This window comes from Kwoniella bestiolae, chromosome 1 (assembly GCF_000512585.2).
Source record: "Kwoniella bestiolae CBS 10118 chromosome 1, complete sequence".
NCBI classification, from domain to species: Eukaryota; Fungi; Basidiomycota; class Tremellomycetes; order Tremellales; family Cryptococcaceae; genus Kwoniella; species Kwoniella bestiolae.
Genome location: NC_089241.1, coordinates 8,147,206 through 8,163,122, shown reverse-complemented (window position 1 = coordinate 8,163,122; position 15,917 = coordinate 8,147,206). Strand labels below are relative to the sequence as shown.

At 46.1% G+C, this 15,917-nt stretch overlaps 6 protein-coding genes across 6 annotated transcripts; 1 reads left to right on the top strand and 5 right to left on the bottom strand.

Annotated features, from left to right (window-relative positions):
- Nucleotides 1–446: 446 nt before the first annotated feature.
- On the bottom strand, nucleotides 447–1,337 carry I302_103049 (uncharacterized protein; the record flags this gene model as incomplete). Its single annotated transcript, XM_019188418.1, has 1 exon — nucleotides 447–1,337. The coding sequence occupies one exon, from the start codon at nucleotides 1,335–1,337 to the stop codon at nucleotides 447–449; it is 891 nt and encodes a 296-aa protein (XP_019051296.1).
- Nucleotides 1,338–2,153: 816 nt separating this feature from the next.
- I302_103048 (uncharacterized protein) lies at nucleotides 2,154–2,861 on the bottom strand (the record flags this gene model as incomplete). Its single annotated transcript, XM_019188417.1, has 1 exon — nucleotides 2,154–2,861. One exon carries the CDS (start codon nucleotides 2,859–2,861, stop codon nucleotides 2,154–2,156), a length of 708 nt encoding a protein of 235 aa, XP_019051295.1.
- A 341-nt stretch (nucleotides 2,862–3,202) lies between these two features.
- Nucleotides 3,203–5,622, bottom strand: I302_103047 (uncharacterized protein; the record flags this gene model as incomplete). The annotated part of the gene is made up of 11 exons (XM_019188416.2): nucleotides 3,203–3,299; nucleotides 3,367–3,464; nucleotides 3,540–3,754; nucleotides 3,840–4,277; nucleotides 4,396–4,530; nucleotides 4,585–4,692; nucleotides 4,752–4,764; nucleotides 4,834–4,923; nucleotides 5,013–5,241; nucleotides 5,325–5,414; nucleotides 5,531–5,622. The coding sequence occupies 11 exons, from the start codon at nucleotides 5,620–5,622 to the stop codon at nucleotides 3,203–3,205; spliced, it is 1,605 nt and encodes a 534-aa protein (XP_019051294.2).
- Nucleotides 5,623–6,565: 943 nt separating this feature from the next.
- I302_103046 (uncharacterized protein) lies at nucleotides 6,566–11,325 on the bottom strand (the record flags this gene model as incomplete). The annotated part of the gene is made up of 13 exons (XM_065869609.1): nucleotides 6,566–7,459; nucleotides 7,545–7,780; nucleotides 7,839–8,040; nucleotides 8,103–8,291; nucleotides 8,356–8,739; nucleotides 8,795–8,947; nucleotides 9,003–9,710; nucleotides 9,777–9,921; nucleotides 9,993–10,438; nucleotides 10,506–10,732; nucleotides 10,803–11,010; nucleotides 11,085–11,149; nucleotides 11,217–11,325. The coding sequence occupies 13 exons, from the start codon at nucleotides 11,323–11,325 to the stop codon at nucleotides 6,566–6,568; spliced, it is 3,966 nt and encodes a 1,321-aa protein (XP_065725681.1).
- Nucleotides 11,326–11,784: 459 nt separating this feature from the next.
- Nucleotides 11,785–13,798, top strand: I302_103045 (uncharacterized protein; the record flags this gene model as incomplete). The annotated part of the gene is made up of 3 exons (XM_065869608.1): nucleotides 11,785–12,262; nucleotides 12,324–12,874; nucleotides 13,001–13,798. The coding sequence occupies 3 exons, from the start codon at nucleotides 11,785–11,787 to the stop codon at nucleotides 13,796–13,798; spliced, it is 1,827 nt and encodes a 608-aa protein (XP_065725680.1).
- Nucleotides 13,799–14,399: 601 nt separating this feature from the next.
- I302_103044 (ubiquitin-conjugating enzyme E2 2) lies at nucleotides 14,400–15,596 on the bottom strand (the record flags this gene model as incomplete). Its single annotated transcript, XM_019188413.1, has 5 exons — nucleotides 14,400–14,492; nucleotides 14,617–14,683; nucleotides 14,914–15,142; nucleotides 15,395–15,521; nucleotides 15,594–15,596. 5 exons carry the CDS (start codon nucleotides 15,594–15,596, stop codon nucleotides 14,400–14,402), a joined length of 519 nt encoding a protein of 172 aa, XP_019051291.1.
- Nucleotides 15,597–15,917: the final 321 nt, after the last annotated feature.

The following is a 15,917-nucleotide window of genomic DNA, read 5'->3' as shown; positions in this document are numbered from 1 at the left end:
TTGGACAGGCAGCACAGCACGTCACGTCATACCTGGATGAAACTTTTCAACAGGTCTTCTGCTACTGTAGAATGGGCCATTATTGCTTCTAAGGTTTCCCATCGACCGACGACGCGACAGCTTCTCCTCTGCTGACTACCTTTGATCAGCTCGTTTCAGGCCTTCCTATGCCATGACACAGTGTTATCACAGGGGTAGTTAAGCTTTTCAGTCGGAGGTTGTCGTTGCAGCCCATCGTGGGCATCGCCTCTTGTAAAGCATACAACAATGCCGCAAGGGTAGGTGTGCTTATTGCTACAAATGCTGACATGAGCATCACCAATCATACTGTACGAGTAGTTGGGACACCATGCATAGTCATATAACTCCCCACTAAAAATCTCGATCTCCTACGAAAGATGATACTATATGACAGACAGTGTTTTCTTGGAAATTCGCTTTCATGTTCATGAGCGTCGTGACAAGCTTTTGTTGGAAAATTGAGTAACGAGCCAATTCCCCTTTTGTTGCAATGTCTCTTCTGATCCAGTCTCTGACACATTAGTAGTGAGGAAGATGTGCTTTACCAAATCTCCAGGACCGAGTGCTAGATAGGGTTGATCCCCTCTGGAAGAATATCTCTTGATAGTGGCAATTGTGATCTCATTGGCAATGTTTTCGAGCCGACCTTGAAGTATACGACATGTCTCATTATGGTTATAGTTGACTTTCGAGTCGAACTGACTACCAAACTCTGCCCATGCCTTGTGTAAACATCTTTCGTATTGGTCACTGGATGGATAAATGTGGTTGGCCTCCAGGGAATCGCAGTATTTTGCATACTGACTTCTGACGTGGGTTTTGAATTCCTGTGGACGTAGAATGTCTTCAGCACCCTTACTTCCAAGGAGGTCGGCTGCCACTAGGTACACAATTGCACTTGTGTTATCTGTTTTTGTATCTTCCGCCTTGCTTTTGAGCATGTGTATTGCGGCTTTCGCTGCTTCAGATAAATGAGCGAGTCCTTCATCGCTAGGCTCATCGGCGAGCTGCTCATCTCCTAGTGCAATGACTTCAGGAGTTTCAAGGTTCTCCCAATAATGTTCTTCTGGCGATGTGCCGCTGAAAGCGGAGTCAATGTCGGTCGAGAAAGAGTCATTCTTTCTTGTTGCGGAGATTACCTCGGTCCACCCCTCTCCCAAATCGGCATCCGAAGGTTCAGTGGCAGGGGAAGAATTGGTAGATTGACCTGTTACCCGGCGTAGCCATTTTCCCACAAAACTGGGACTGGGTTTTGCGATCGGACTCGGGGCCCTCTTGCACTCCTGTACGTAGGCATGAGAGGATTCGTCGGACATCGTGCGCGTCAAGACTAAAACTGCCAAGCGGTTATATTTAAAAATTTCCGTATCGCTACGATAATATGTAGTTGGCTGTGAAGAGGGTCGTCGTACTCTGAATCCGGGATGGCTTATACATACCTAATGTACTTGGCAAATACTGACAATGTCTTCGAGTCAATACATCACTATAAACCGTTCCTTTGATCGATGGTTACTGTTATGACGTGTCTGACTTGACCATTTTTTTGCTCAAGAGTTTCGCTTCCCGACTTTTCTCTTGGTCGAGTTTCTCCATGGGGGATAGAGGTTCGTCATGGTCTCAATGGATGTAGAATCGCAAATTTGTACGTTTCACCGAACCTACATCAAAGGTTCATATATCTACCTAAGCGATATTGATCGTACTCACAAGTCTCAAAAGGAAGTCTCGATTTTGGGCGTACGTCGCATAGTCTAGACCGGCGCGCATTGTACTGCGAGAACTATGATGCTTCGTATACGCTTTGGGCCTGTGCACTTGCACCTCATATCGTCTCTGTGTGACACCATGCAGTGCAGCAGCAGAACGCTAACAAAGGAGATGAAGTTCAAGGCGCTGCCAGATCATCTTTTGAAATCTTCCTAAAATGCCGCTTAGAAGGTCAGTCCACCCCCTAAGGCCCTGCAGGGGCGGGAGGAGGAAGGAGTGGTAGTGGGCCTAACAATTGCATATCCAATCGTATAGTACCTGCATACCAATCCTTATCACTGCTGTCTAAGCGTGCCCAACAGCTGGGCAAGTGCTTTCCTCCGATGTCGTACAGTTGATTGAAGACGACAGCCCATCCACTCCTAGATGAGCTCGGATAGCAGGGCTTTCAATTTTGCCTTACTTTCCTCTCTCATAGTCTCTACATCAGCCACCGCGATTTCCACCCCCTTGGTAAGCAAGGTATCTTTGAAAAGGTCTTCCCTTGTTTTCGGGACATAAGGTGGATCAGGTGCGCTCGACTCCTCGGATGGGCAAAGAAGAGCTTTTCCATCTATATAATGAAGGTCCCTGCTCATTGTGAGCCACAATTTGTCGTTGAGGGACCCAATCTTCCAAATATCTCTCAAATCGGAGACCAGTCTGGTCCTGCTCCTTAACCATTGGCTCCGAGTGGGGTGGTTCTCGCACTCCATCGATGGTTCAGGGGAGCTCTTGTAGGCAGAACCAATCTTATCATTGAGTTCCGTGACCACCTCTGAAAGGCTCTTATCGCCATATTGACGGAACATGTGCTGTTGAAAGGCATGGTAGTTCGCTCTTACAGCCTCATTTTCAAAAGGGAATTTCGAACAGTCTGCGAGGATTTCCGATAGGGGTCTATCCCCGATATTGCAAGTATCTGATGTAGTTGTTTCCCCCTTCGCATCACCCTCTTTACTGCCCGCTTCGGAAGTCGATATTTGGGAGTGTACAGTTGGATCGTCACCCTCCAAAGAAGGACTGTCTTCCAGTCCACAGACAAGTTCTAGAGCTTGAGCAACGTCTGGAATCGGATGTTGTGGGTCCATATTGTGGATTCAGATTCGTGAACGACCTCTGTCAATGATACTCATCTGAGACAGCAATATCAACCCTATCAGCGCAGGTCAAAAATAGTGTAAAACGAAGGTCGGGAGGTTCGTCGCGGGCTAGGCCCTCCAATGTCTTTTGAGATACAGGCATAAAGGATAGTGAAACTGCGCTACCGTGACTCTTATAGTAGTGTCGTGAATCCTTTCACAAATGGCTTGTTGATGTAAATGTGTGTGGCACTCAGTCATTGACCATCTGAGTGTATAGGTCGTCATGTTTATGATCGACATTCCTCACATTTCACCACATCGTACACGCGATCCGCTAATTGCTATTATTATACAAGAATTTCCCTTGTCCTTTCTCTTGGACTTTCCTTCAAACCTGCTTTATCATTTTCGTCTTCAATAACTTCGTTAGGTCGGAAATGCACTCTGCCACCGTAAATAGCACTTTCAGTGAGTTCTGGAATCTGCCGACAATTTCAAAGGGAGGACTTACGGCATCATGGGATCAACAGGTGAAGATTTACCCAAAGCCGCTTTGACCCTTTGTCCAGCACCTGTACCGAAGACGACTTCTACTTCTTCCAGTGTCATCTAAGGCACACATCCCCTACACGTCAGCCATTGTACAGGTCAAGCGAAGGCAACAAGGAAGGGAGAAAAACTCACCCCTTTGGTCTCTGGATATGTAAAGTATATAACCAGCCAAGCGAAAGTCATAACTCCAGCAAAGAAGATCCAAGTCCATCCGTGCATATGCCTGTACATTGGCAATGCAGAGTACTGGGTGGCGAAGCCCATTCCCATGGAAAAGACATTTGCAATGGCGTAGCCTCGTGCTCTTAGGCCTGCAGAGTATATCTCGGCAGGGAGCATGTTGACCACTAAGAGCGAGCAACAAGCCGACGTTAGCTCTGTTGTCCCTGATCTTTCATCACAGGAATGGTTCTAGGTAAACAAAGCGCTCACCAGGCGAGAAGAAAGTCACCCATAAAAACCATTGGATCAAATAAACACTGACGAACCCCGCCCCCGCAGACTTATTTACAATCCCTTTATCAAAAATTCCAATAGTGATCGCCCCCTGAATAACCAGCATGACCGCCGCCTGCCCGATCCCTATGAGATAATTCGTTCGTCTACCCCAGATATCTAACAAGTATCCACCGACAATCCCCCCAACACACCAGGTAGCATTTTGGATCCCCGAAATTCCGAATTGGAGGTGCGGATCTGTGATACCTGCTGCGCTGAATACCTGGGTGTAGTAATATGTGAAGACGGAACCGCCGTTCCACGCCCACCAGCATTGTGAGGAGATAGCTACAAAGGATCGGTATCGTGCGGCTTTGGTTTTGTAGAATGCTGACCACTTGTCTTGCCCGTGGGTCTGGTCCCATGAGATTGCTAAGGAAGGTGAGGTAATGAGGTCAGCGGATGTGGACTCTCTGCACCATCCGAGAGAGTCGCGTATGATGGTTTATGGAATACCATATGTCTATTGGCAGAGAAAGAGGATAATCACCCGCTCTCATAGCTTCGTATTCCACTTCAGCAGCTTCGGACAATACCACCTCCCCTTCATACACATGGCCACCATGCAGCTTACTCAGTACCTTTCTGCACTCTCGATCTTTCCCTTTCTCAAATAGGTATCGAGCTATACACTCCGGTTAGCAAATGAATCGGGATGCCCTGTCTTATCAGAACTTACGAGACTCAGGTACCCAAGGCAGGACCACCAGAAGTAAGGTAGCAGGTATGAAAGTGATTCCCAGGGCTGCTCGCCAGCCTGTATTACTGCTAGAGTATGATACGCCATCTATCGAAGAAGCAGTCTTTCAGTATAGTCTTCTTCTGAATTGCCGGGGTTGAACGTACAGACCAATCCTGCCTATCAAGATGAATCGAACAGTCAGATTCGCTACTGCTACGTTGACAAACCACGTAAATGGGCACTCACAGCCAGCAATCCAAAGAAGTTACCAGTCATGAGTGAAAAAGAAGAAACGAAGCCCCTATCCTCTTTCGCAGCAATTTCGACGGCGTAGATCTGCCCACCAAACATCGCAATCAGCTTTCCCTTCTTGTTTAGAGCTGACCTAGAAGTGGTCTAACAGTCTTGAAACCTTTGAAACCCACCTGATATCCCAACAGCAAAAAACCAATACTAACCCCCTCAATAACCCTCGCAGCAATGACGATCCCAAAACTCCCACTCCATACCAATAACGCTGTGGACAGTTCCATGAGGATCGCACCGATCACCATAGTTGGTTTTCTACCTAGATCATCAAGGAAGAAGGACGCGATGAGACCGCCGACTAGTTGGCCTAGGGAATAGACGGGGCCGATCCATTGATTTTTGTTGCTGTGGAAGATCACCACATACAATCAATACATCGTCCTCAAGCATGTTTTGATTTCATCGAATCGAGGCGAGGCGAGACTCACTCTGGTATACCAACTGCTGGATCATACCCCAGATGAGTTATCCAAGATGGCATTTGGATGATCGAAGCGATTACTGAAGCCTCGTATGACCTAATTATAAATGCAGGTAAGTACAACGACTGTACAGAAACCTCACCCATGGTCCCGATCTCACCATCGTGTGCCGGTTTATGTGTGACCAGCAGATAAAGTATAGCCCAACTCACCATCCATCACCGCTCAGACTCAACGCAAGGAGAATCACATATCTATACACCTTGCACCTATCCCAATGTCTCAGATTATCTGACCACTTCATCGTATGGCCTGATCTCCCTCGTCGAGCCTGGCGAACTATCAGAAATTCGGGATCTCGAGCTGAAGACGGAGAGGTAGGATTGAGTGATAGTAATGGTATGGAATCCAAATTGTCGTGATCTCGGTCAACAGATGATGAGCTGGGCACCTTGTTCAGGTTGTTCACGATTAATAAAAAGAACAAAGTGCGCTTTGATGATATATCTGAAGTATACTGTAGAGATGATATTGCTTGAATTGAGAGTAATTGACTAATGTTGATCTGCCTAGAAACTTGTAAACAAACCGATCCAACGATCTTATCACATTTCTACGAGATCTCAAGATAACCCTCAACGAGATGACGATCGACGAAATGAACGAAGTTTCCCGCTAATACGAGTAATCAATTAAGCTATGGAGGATGTCACCTGCTAGAACATGGAACATCACGTAACTTCCCAACGTGGATTCTCCAAAGCCGAAGAGCGAGAAGATGAATTCCCGATGACGAGAAGGTTCAGAATCTTATGTATATTTAGTGCTCCTTACGTTAAGGTGATAAGCGTCATGCGTTCCGTCCGATTGGATTGAGCTTTCATATCGATCGAATGGATCAGTCACTAGTACGATAGGAAGGCAATAGGTTATATTCGAATAATAGAATATTTCATGCATATACAATCAATATCACTTCATTTCATTACCCCATCTCTGAACATGAACAGCAAACAGATAGATACATATGCACAATTTGAACGCCCAAATACTCTTTTTAATTGAAAATCAGAAGAATAGAGAAAAGATACTGAAAATTGATATATGTCGATTCGCACATACTGTACACAAAGCTTTCTCCTTTCTGTCTTTCATTCATTCGTTCTCCGTACTGTCCATGCATCTTCCCATCTGCCCATCACCCAGAAGCCTACTAGTCCTGTCCATTCTTCACCCAGACCGCCACACTAATACCTCACCACAGTCCTTCTTCGCTTCACACCAGGTTCCGCACTAGCCGATCTCTCCCTCTCATTCTGCGACGGACCACCTTCCAACGTCAGTTCCAAATCATCATCGTCAAGTTGGATCGAATGATCGGCGGGCGGAGAGGATATGTCCAAATTCAGATCCAAATCTTCGTTGTCGTCAATGGGTGATGATTCTCTCGGTCGTTTCTTGCTTTTAGTTGGCGTTGTAGGATTTTCTACGACTTCTTCCTCCTCCTCCTCCTCCTCCTCCTCTTCTTCAGCAGCTGGAGGTGGTGATAACGGACTTGACCTATCTCCGTTCCCATTCCCATTACTTATTGTATTCGATCTATTTCTTCCACCTCTAGTAGGAGTAGCCTCCACCTCCTCATTCTCTTCCCTATCGGTATCCTCCTGCTGTTGCACCTTCTTCGCGGCCACCTTGACCTTCGGATCCTTACTTGCAATACTTATCAACCTCTTCTCATAGGCCCGATACGGTTCCCACCCTTTATGAACAGTGACTTCAACCCCAACGCTGGAGATCGCATCGTCCAGATGAGTTTTGATCTTCAACGCATCAGGCGGAGTGACTGGTCCAAGGAGTAAGATGAGGATCCTGAAAAAGCTTATGGCTTTATATCGGTTGATTTGAAGTCTAGATTTCTGTTCTCGATTCTTGGTAGCGATTTCCTGCTTGACGTAATTGGATATTCGCCTTGAGATGTAGTCTAGCGCTTCGAGGTGGAAGTCGCATACGTCAGAGGGGTGGAGTTGCTGGAGGACAGCAAAGTGATTACCGTGGATGGTGAAGGCAGTAGAGATTATCTTGGCTAGAGCCAGAGGGGCTGTTGGCTCTTGAGATTCAGAATCAAGGAAGAGGTTGAATGACTATAGACATGATCATATATCAGCTTTCGGCTTCTGAGCGGTATGAGCTTCACAATGACTAATCATAGAGAGAATCGAAACTCACCTGCTGTAAAGCACTTCCAGCTACGTGCTGAACCGTCTCACTCTCCTTATTGTAAATACCCTCGTCTCTTAACGCATCTACCAATTTCTTCACTATCGCATCATAGGTGAGACCGAGTCTACCGACATGCGCTAAAGGTTCTTTGGCATGTTCGACTTCCAACACCCCTTTTCTGATGGCAGCTACCAAGGTCGAAGTGAGGTGTAAGAACGATAAATCTTCGGGGACTAATACGACTGTTCATCAGCCTATGACTGTGACTAAAGTTATACAGTTATTCCTCAGCTGGCTTACCTTCACCATGGTTGTCTGTTTCAGCATGAGACTCCCTATCAGATGCACACTTCTCTACAGCAGCTAAGAAAGCTCCTCCCAATCGATGTTGGATTTCATCCTCGATGGTCAGTGGACAAGACCTGGCAGCTGGTGTAGCCGTGGTATCCTTTGTGCCTTGATAAGTGAACAGAAGGTGAAGAGTGAGGTATGCGATGAATGCCTACGATTGATTTCGTAGGGATGAGCTCGATTCACGAATATAATCAGACAATAATAGCTCACCTGACGTCTAACCGTATCGACCGTGTTGGTATTATCGCCCAGCGTCAATTCCTGAAAGGTGTCCACAGCTTTATCTGTCTTCACACTGAGAGCAGTGACTTTATCATCGTCTTTGGCATCCTCTTCGGTGAATCGTCGGAACACCCAGGTCATATGATAGAGCACAATTTGCACAGCGTAGTCCACCATCTAAGGTTGTTGATCAACATCAGCTAAGCGCATCATCCCGATCAGAGGTCCGAAGCTGACTCACTTTAGCTTCCTCCTTGTACCCCAATCTACCTCTTTCAGCGAAAGTACATATGATGTCCCAGCCACTACTCTGACCTTCCTCATCTTCCATCACTTCCGTCAAATCTCTACTCTTCTCCAATAACAAGACTCTCAACAGGATAGCTTCCAATTTAGCTATACCTTCCTCTTCCAGCGAGAGCAGAGCAACATCGTCAGAACCGATCTCATCTCTAAGCGACGCAAAGAGAGATTCTTGCAGCTCGTTTAGTTTGGTCGTATTGGAAGTCGACATTGATGCGTTAGCGGTCAGATGGTTGACTGCTTTGATTGCTGATTCGAGGACTGATGTGTCGGTATGATGAAGGAATTGCTTGGTAACATCGTCCCAGAGCGTCTCGTAGGCCTAGAAGAGGCAATGGATGAGTTGATGGCACGAGACTTTGAACGAAATAACTCACTTTGGTCTGTCTGAGATCGAGGTATAATCCCAGATTGATGTGACCAAGCATAGACAAGATACCCCCTATCCTACCAACATCCGTTTGATGTTTAGCAAATAATCGAGGAAGGATCTGCATAAGCTTCTTCGATCGATCTTCCTCCTCTTCGTCCTGTCGGACCAGTCATGTTAGCTAGTTTCGAGCGCCGTTGAGTTCGATAGCTTACCTGATCTTCCCTCTGAATCAACGCTATCAAAACCTGGAGCATGAAAGTCTCCTCATCCTCCGTTAGTAACCACATATCTTGCTTTGCCGTAGAATGGTCCAGAAGAAGGTAGTCAACAAGACTTTGCCAATCTTTCCATAGTTCGTATTCCGAGCAGATCGATTCTACAGCTGCATTTGCCCGAGTGAGAGGAGTAGTGATTGATATAGGTAAGATGGGTTGTTGACTCGATGAAGAAGCGGAAGGTTCGATAGGTCCATCAAGTGAATTGGAAGTATCGATGAGCAAGGTAGCAAGCGATTTCCAATCTAAGTTGATAGCCATTTCATCTTCTGAGATCTTGTTGGCTCTCTTCTTCTTGGCCACTCTTGCACCCGACCATTCGGTCTTCGATTCCTCTTTCCTCTCCTCCCACATATTGACGATGAACCCTCCCACTGCTTTTCGGACCTTGGGATCTTGGTCGTATACTAATCTGGCAACTTTATCTCTGTGAGATTCATCTTCATCTGCTAGGATCCCGGTTTTGTCGATCAAGGTGATCACATGAATGGCCGTGACTCTAACGGTAAGATCCACATCTCGCAGAGCCATCTCTATAAGTCTTGGTACAAGTCGTAAGGTGACGGTACGAGCGCTGTTCATAAATGATTCTTTAGAATAGAGGTTGGATAGAGCTTTAACAGTTTCGAGTCGAGCGTGGGCAAACTGTGGCAAAGGCAATCAGCTTGATTGTATTCAACTGGAACAGAAGAGAGAAGCTGAACCACTTACAGGATCATTACAACCTTTGGTGAAATAGGTCAGGTAAGAGGTTGACACATAGTAATCGGGATACTTCTTGGTCCATACACCAAGTTCCCTCAAACAATCACACCTAATGTTGGGATCTGCATCTCTTACTCGGTGGACGAACATCCTATTTGTTAAAAAACCATCAGCATCTTCCCGTATGTGATGTGACCGACGCATCAGCAAAAGAAAACTCACACATCGAAGATCTCCTGGAACATGTCATGCAACCTCTTCTTCCTCTTCTGCGCCTCTTTCACTTTTTCCTCCAGTTCCTTTACTCTCTTTTGTGCAGCGTTGGAGGCACCACCTTTCTTAATTTCTGCTTCTTTCTGTCTCTGTTTCAAGCTCAAGTCTTTACCAACAGTAAAAGCGACATCGCATAGGGATGAATTTATCTTCAAAAGCATGTACGTGGAAGTATGTCGGATAGGTCGTAGGGGGGAAGTTGACATGCAATTTAACCAGTTGAGTATCAGAGACAACAGTGAGTTGATATGTTCTGCTTTTTCAGTGTTATCGTCGAACAAGATCGGCGTGAGTGAGAGAGATTCGACCAAGCTGTTGAGGAAATAATCGAGATTTTTACGGAAGGCATTGAATTGTTTTCCTCGGGATATCAAGGGGTATGCTGCTACTGCGACCTGTTTGGGGAAGACCAACGATCAGCAACTCCATTTACGAATGATAGTGTAAGGATTGTACACTTACTCGAACACTCTCATCCTGAATTCTCTCAACCGCATCCGTGATACCATCTTCATCGGTAGCTTCAGCTTGTTCGAGATCGAGGTTGATCCCACAACATCTGATGAACAGGGTGATGAGTTCATGTATCGAGACTTGTTCTGATACCTCATCGCCTGCAGCTTGTTGGTAGGTTTCTACCCATTCGTCGATGAGGGGCTGAAGGGCGATATCGGGGGATAAGAGGGCACCTGCGAGTCGTTAAGGCAAAGTATGATCAGACATGTAGCGCCGATGATGAACGAGCAGAGGCAAACCCACTAAATAAAGGTGAATCGTTCTTGACACCATCTTCTCCATGGGCAGCGCCACCAGCTTTGGTAATAAATTTCCTTCCTCTCTTCTTAGCACTTCCATTAACGGCCTTATTCTTCTTTGCACTTCCACCAGCAACAGATTTCCTTTTCTTTCCTTTCGTTGGTGTAGGTTCAGCTACGCCCTCGTCATCTTCTTCGGTGAGATCGGAGTCCTATAAGAGTGCAACAATAGTCAGAATACACTGACAGACATACGAGCAGAAGGAGGAAGGAGAGTAATACTGACAGAGTCTTCCATGTTTTCATCTTCGTCATCTTCCTCGACTTGCTTTCTTTTGCCTTTCTTAATAGCTATGTGAAGGTTGATCAGCTTCTTGATGACGCGAGAGGTAGAAAGAGTTGAGCTGATATAGCCTACAAGGTGCAGAGGTAGCTTCAAACTTTTCTACCTGTTTCCTCGCTCTTCCTCCTCTACGTGGTTGATCTTGGTCTTCCTGAGGATCTTCTGGGGGAGGTGTGAGAGACATGGTGCGATGTAGTAGCTGAAGTAGGATGTGAGGGTAATGAGGGAGTGGATGAGGGGGACACCTCTATAGTAAGAGTTGTATGTATGACAGATGGTTGGCTGGTGATATGTAAAGGAGGATGTGAGGATGAATGATTGATTGACGAAGGAAGGAAGCAAGGAAAGACATTATATGGTCATTGTCACACGCGTGTACCTATCCTCCCGTCTACCTAGTATGGTTGACTGGATCAAGACGCGACTGAGTAATATAACATTGATCTTATTTGTGAAACCCATTTAGCATCTTGCATTGATCGCGTATTAGAATATAAACATATAAACGCTCAAGACGTCAGTGAAATGTCCACTTCCCACTCTTTCTCAATCATCCACAAAACTTATCATGTACATATAACAGCACCTCACATATGTAGTACCTTCTCTCACACCCTAGTCGCTCTTTCAAAACGGTAACCAGATGCCTCGAGCTTCAAGTTCTACTTCAACCTCGAAACGAAGATCATCACGTCTTGCTACCCAATCTCAATCTCAATCTCAATCCCAGTCACAACCGGACAATTCCCCATCATGGCTCCTAGATTCCCAATCTCAATCTCACTTTCAGACCCAGACCCAAAGTCAGCCTGATCATTCCTTCTTGTCCATCTCGACCGCATCTCTTCCTCCTAAATATTCCATCAACCTCGCTTTACCCTCTGATGTTGAATTGTCAAATACAGAAGAGAGGGAATATCAAGTCAGAGGGGAGGAGTTTCTGCATGATGCGTGGAGAAGGTCGGATGAGAAGGAGGGGAAGTTGGTCGATCTGAGAGAAAGGAGTAAACGAGTTATCAGAATAAATGGTGAAAAGCCCACTTATACAGGTAAGGGGAAGGCCAAGGAGACATCGGAGGACGTACTGTGGTATAATGCAGGAATGAAATTCCCTTGCGTATGTAAGCTATACCTCCAATATCGATGCAATGCAGAGTATATACTAACACTCGCCGTACATAGGCTCTTTGATCAGATACACCTGCTCCTACACCTTATGTATCAAACCACCTCTTTCATCTCACTTATCCCATCCATATCTTCTCGAGGATTCATTTGTAGCGCAAGATGTGAACGATCTACCGCCATGGTACATCGATACCGACCTTATCGATCTAGACCCATCAATGGACGACATACCAGAATTCGAAGTATCGTGGAATACCCCTCCTGCCGAGCAACATCAGAGCAGTCAACTCAGTAATCCCGAAACGGTATACGAACCTTCCCCTGTCAATCTAGACTTGCAGAAAGCCCAGAGCAGATTGAGAAAAGGCAAGTTCAGAGCGGTCGACCCAGAACCGATCCTATCGTTGTTACCCACCAATCTCAATGCCGAGAAGGGGAATACAGGATTGGACATCTCTCTTCCTCTTGCTGAGTTTCAGGCGGGGAATGGGACATCGAGCGGAAAGGCGGTATGGGAAGAGGAGTCCAAGAGGCGTAAAGCCCATCGGAGGGGGATAATAAGGGGTGATAGTGGTTATGGGAGAATGTGGGATTTCCTACCGCTGGTGAGTGACGATATCCATGTGAACTAACAATCCTATGACCCCTACCCCGCCGAGACGGAAGAAAGTATGGAGATCAACCTATAAATTTGGCTGGACTGGTGTAACTGACGTACCATCCTGCCACAGCCATCCACCCATCCTTCACGATACCTCCCACCTCCAGTCAAACGTGTCCGAACCAAAATCCCTCCATACAACCTTCCGCGCGCCTATCATTCTGTCCCGCATCCCTTCCATCCCAATCTTCCAGAATACATCACTACGAATTCAAGTAGGAGAGTGTACTGGTTGATACCCATCCATGGGCCAGTCCTGATCCCCACGCTTAACCATCCTATGACGAAGAACATATACGACGGTCAAGCAATGCCTTCAAGAGGTGAGTTGAGGGATATCGATATAGACCTCGATGGGGAATCAGGCCGGGGCGCGGGAAGAGAGGTTAAACGAAAAGACAAAGTTATATCCTGGACTCCATCATTACTCCTATCTTTCATACGTCAATTCCTCCACCCTCTCTATATGAACGACCAACGACCCTTTGGTGAATTATCTTACGCATTCTCGGGACCCAAACCTGATCCATTTTTGGATATTTCTCAATCACGAATCACCTCTTCTACAGACATAACGAAGAAGATGCAACCCGATAAAGAAGAAACGGTGAAACCTGAATGCGGTGATCACCTGAGGATCTATTGTAATGCCAAATACAGCTTGGAGTTGAGAACGTGGTTACACAACGTCAAGATACCTATACCCCTTAAGAAATCTCACGATGCGGATGCAGAAGGTGAAGGTGATAAAAGTGCAAATGGTGGTGATATAAAGCAGAATGGAAAGGGAGAAGAGAGTGTGAGGATATTCTATAAGAATAGATTAACGTTGGTTGGAGATAGAGGTGAAGTGTTGGTCGTAGCTTGATCTCAGTCGGTGACCTGATGCCAGGGAGAGGAAAGGAAAAGTGCAGTCTCTCGCATCGTTTATGATTTATCAAAGCTCGTGGAGTCTATGATTTTGGTTCTTGCCAGACATGAATGGGCATGTCCCAAAATGTTGTATTTTGTATGTATTCTGTATCTTGCATTTCTCATCTGTATCTTTGTGCTACTGTAAGATGCAGGCCAGCGTGAGCAGAATATTGTGGACCAGTGTCATGCAGATACGGTCCCTGCGAGATTTATCAGTGGATGTTGGAAAAACTGATAATACATAGAAGAACAATGGTATAGAAGGGAAGAGACTAACAGAATCACAGAAAAACATAATGTACAGAAATCTATCTTACTTGACTCCTCTCTGGCCTGCCCACCTCTCAATCTGATAATCGACTGAATCATAAAAATGTGATTATCCAATCTAATATCCTTCTTCCCCCTCTTCTCCATCTTGATTGCCCTCAATCGCACCTCCTATCAAATTCATGTTGGTCATCCTTCAACTCCCCCATGATCGCTTGTTAGATGCATCATCCCAAATGGAAGTGGGATTCCTCTCGGCACTTCCTATTCTACTATATCTCCGCTCACGCAGTCACTGCCTGAGCGGTGTTACTGGTTGACGGTTCGTCAATCTCGATATCATCCGGATTATCAAGCCACGATTGTTCGACGGTTTGCTAGTGTGTCGGAAGAAACAATTAGCGCGAGTTGCGAGGATATCCAAGTAAAATGAGAGACGAGTTTGAGAGACAGACACAGAGGTGTCAAGCAGTGATTGTGAGGGAGAAAATATGAACTCACCTTGACTCGTCTTTCATATTCTTTGAGGTTCTCTTTGAACAATTGAGCAGCATCTACGTTCGCAGGGCTGAGAAATACCAACAATCGAACAGTCAGCTCCCATCTCGTCGGGCATATCGAAGGTATCATCCAGCCAAAACACAACCACTGCGCATTCATGCCCACCGTCCACCAGAACATCCTCTCGTAAAGCAAGTCTCCAAGATCGTCCATTCACTCTTCCCTTCGTCCACTCTCTCCTCACCCCGGACCACGCCATACATTCCCAGAATCAATGATGCATACACGCCAACTCACGAAGCAGGATTCGGATCATTCAGCAAACTCTGCACACTAGTCAAGATAGCCGCAACGTCATAAGCGGGGGACCAACGGTTCTGCAAGATGTCCAAACACAGTTCACCGTTGGCGTAGATGTTGGGATGGAACATCTTGGAGACGAAGCGGACCGTGGGTGGTTTGTTGGGGTATGAGTCGGAGAATGTAAGGGTTAGGCGGAAGGAACCGTCTTCGAATGGTGTGTCGGCTGTGTGTGGTCGATACGAGAATATACGTGAGTGTCATGAAGTGGAGAGACGAGACGGATGGGTGATAGAGGTTATGAGGGGATCGATTGAGGTGGTATCGAGGAAGAAGAGGAGGGGTATCGTTCAATGAAATTGAAACGGTGGGAAGGCAACCAAGTAGGATTACAAATCATCAGTCAGCTCCTCTCTTTCCAGTCTCACATTGGAATACCAGACCACAAGGAACGGCACATAGGAGAGACCACACTTACGAGGTCCAAATATAACAGCATTCCAGATCATGATATTATCAGGGTTAGGACTACCTGAAATACCTATAGGAGGGTCTGAAGCTAGTCGCTTGAAATCTCGAATCAAACGTCTCTTGGCGGCTGTGGACTATTGGAAGCGCACAGTGTCAGCTATCGTACGTATTTGAGCTGAAAACTTTCAATGGACAGAATAGCTTACCATCTTGCGATAGCTGGATTACGGGGAGGAAGATTAGATGGAGGATATGTGATTACTAAACGAAACTGAATTGGTTGATGGGATTGATCAAGAGACCTGCTCTTTCCTGCTCTTTCCTGTGGAGGCGATACCGTACTGGCAGATGACGATGGCTAAGTCGATACGCTATGGACCCAATTATACGTCGACTGTGTGTTTATGGTATATGAGTGAGAATGAATGCATCCAAGCAAGGTTGTTAACATGTCTGAAGGTGGTGTGGTGGTAGTGGTCGTGTGTGTGAGTGATGATGTAGTGGCGTGTGCGGCCACGTGACTCCCACAT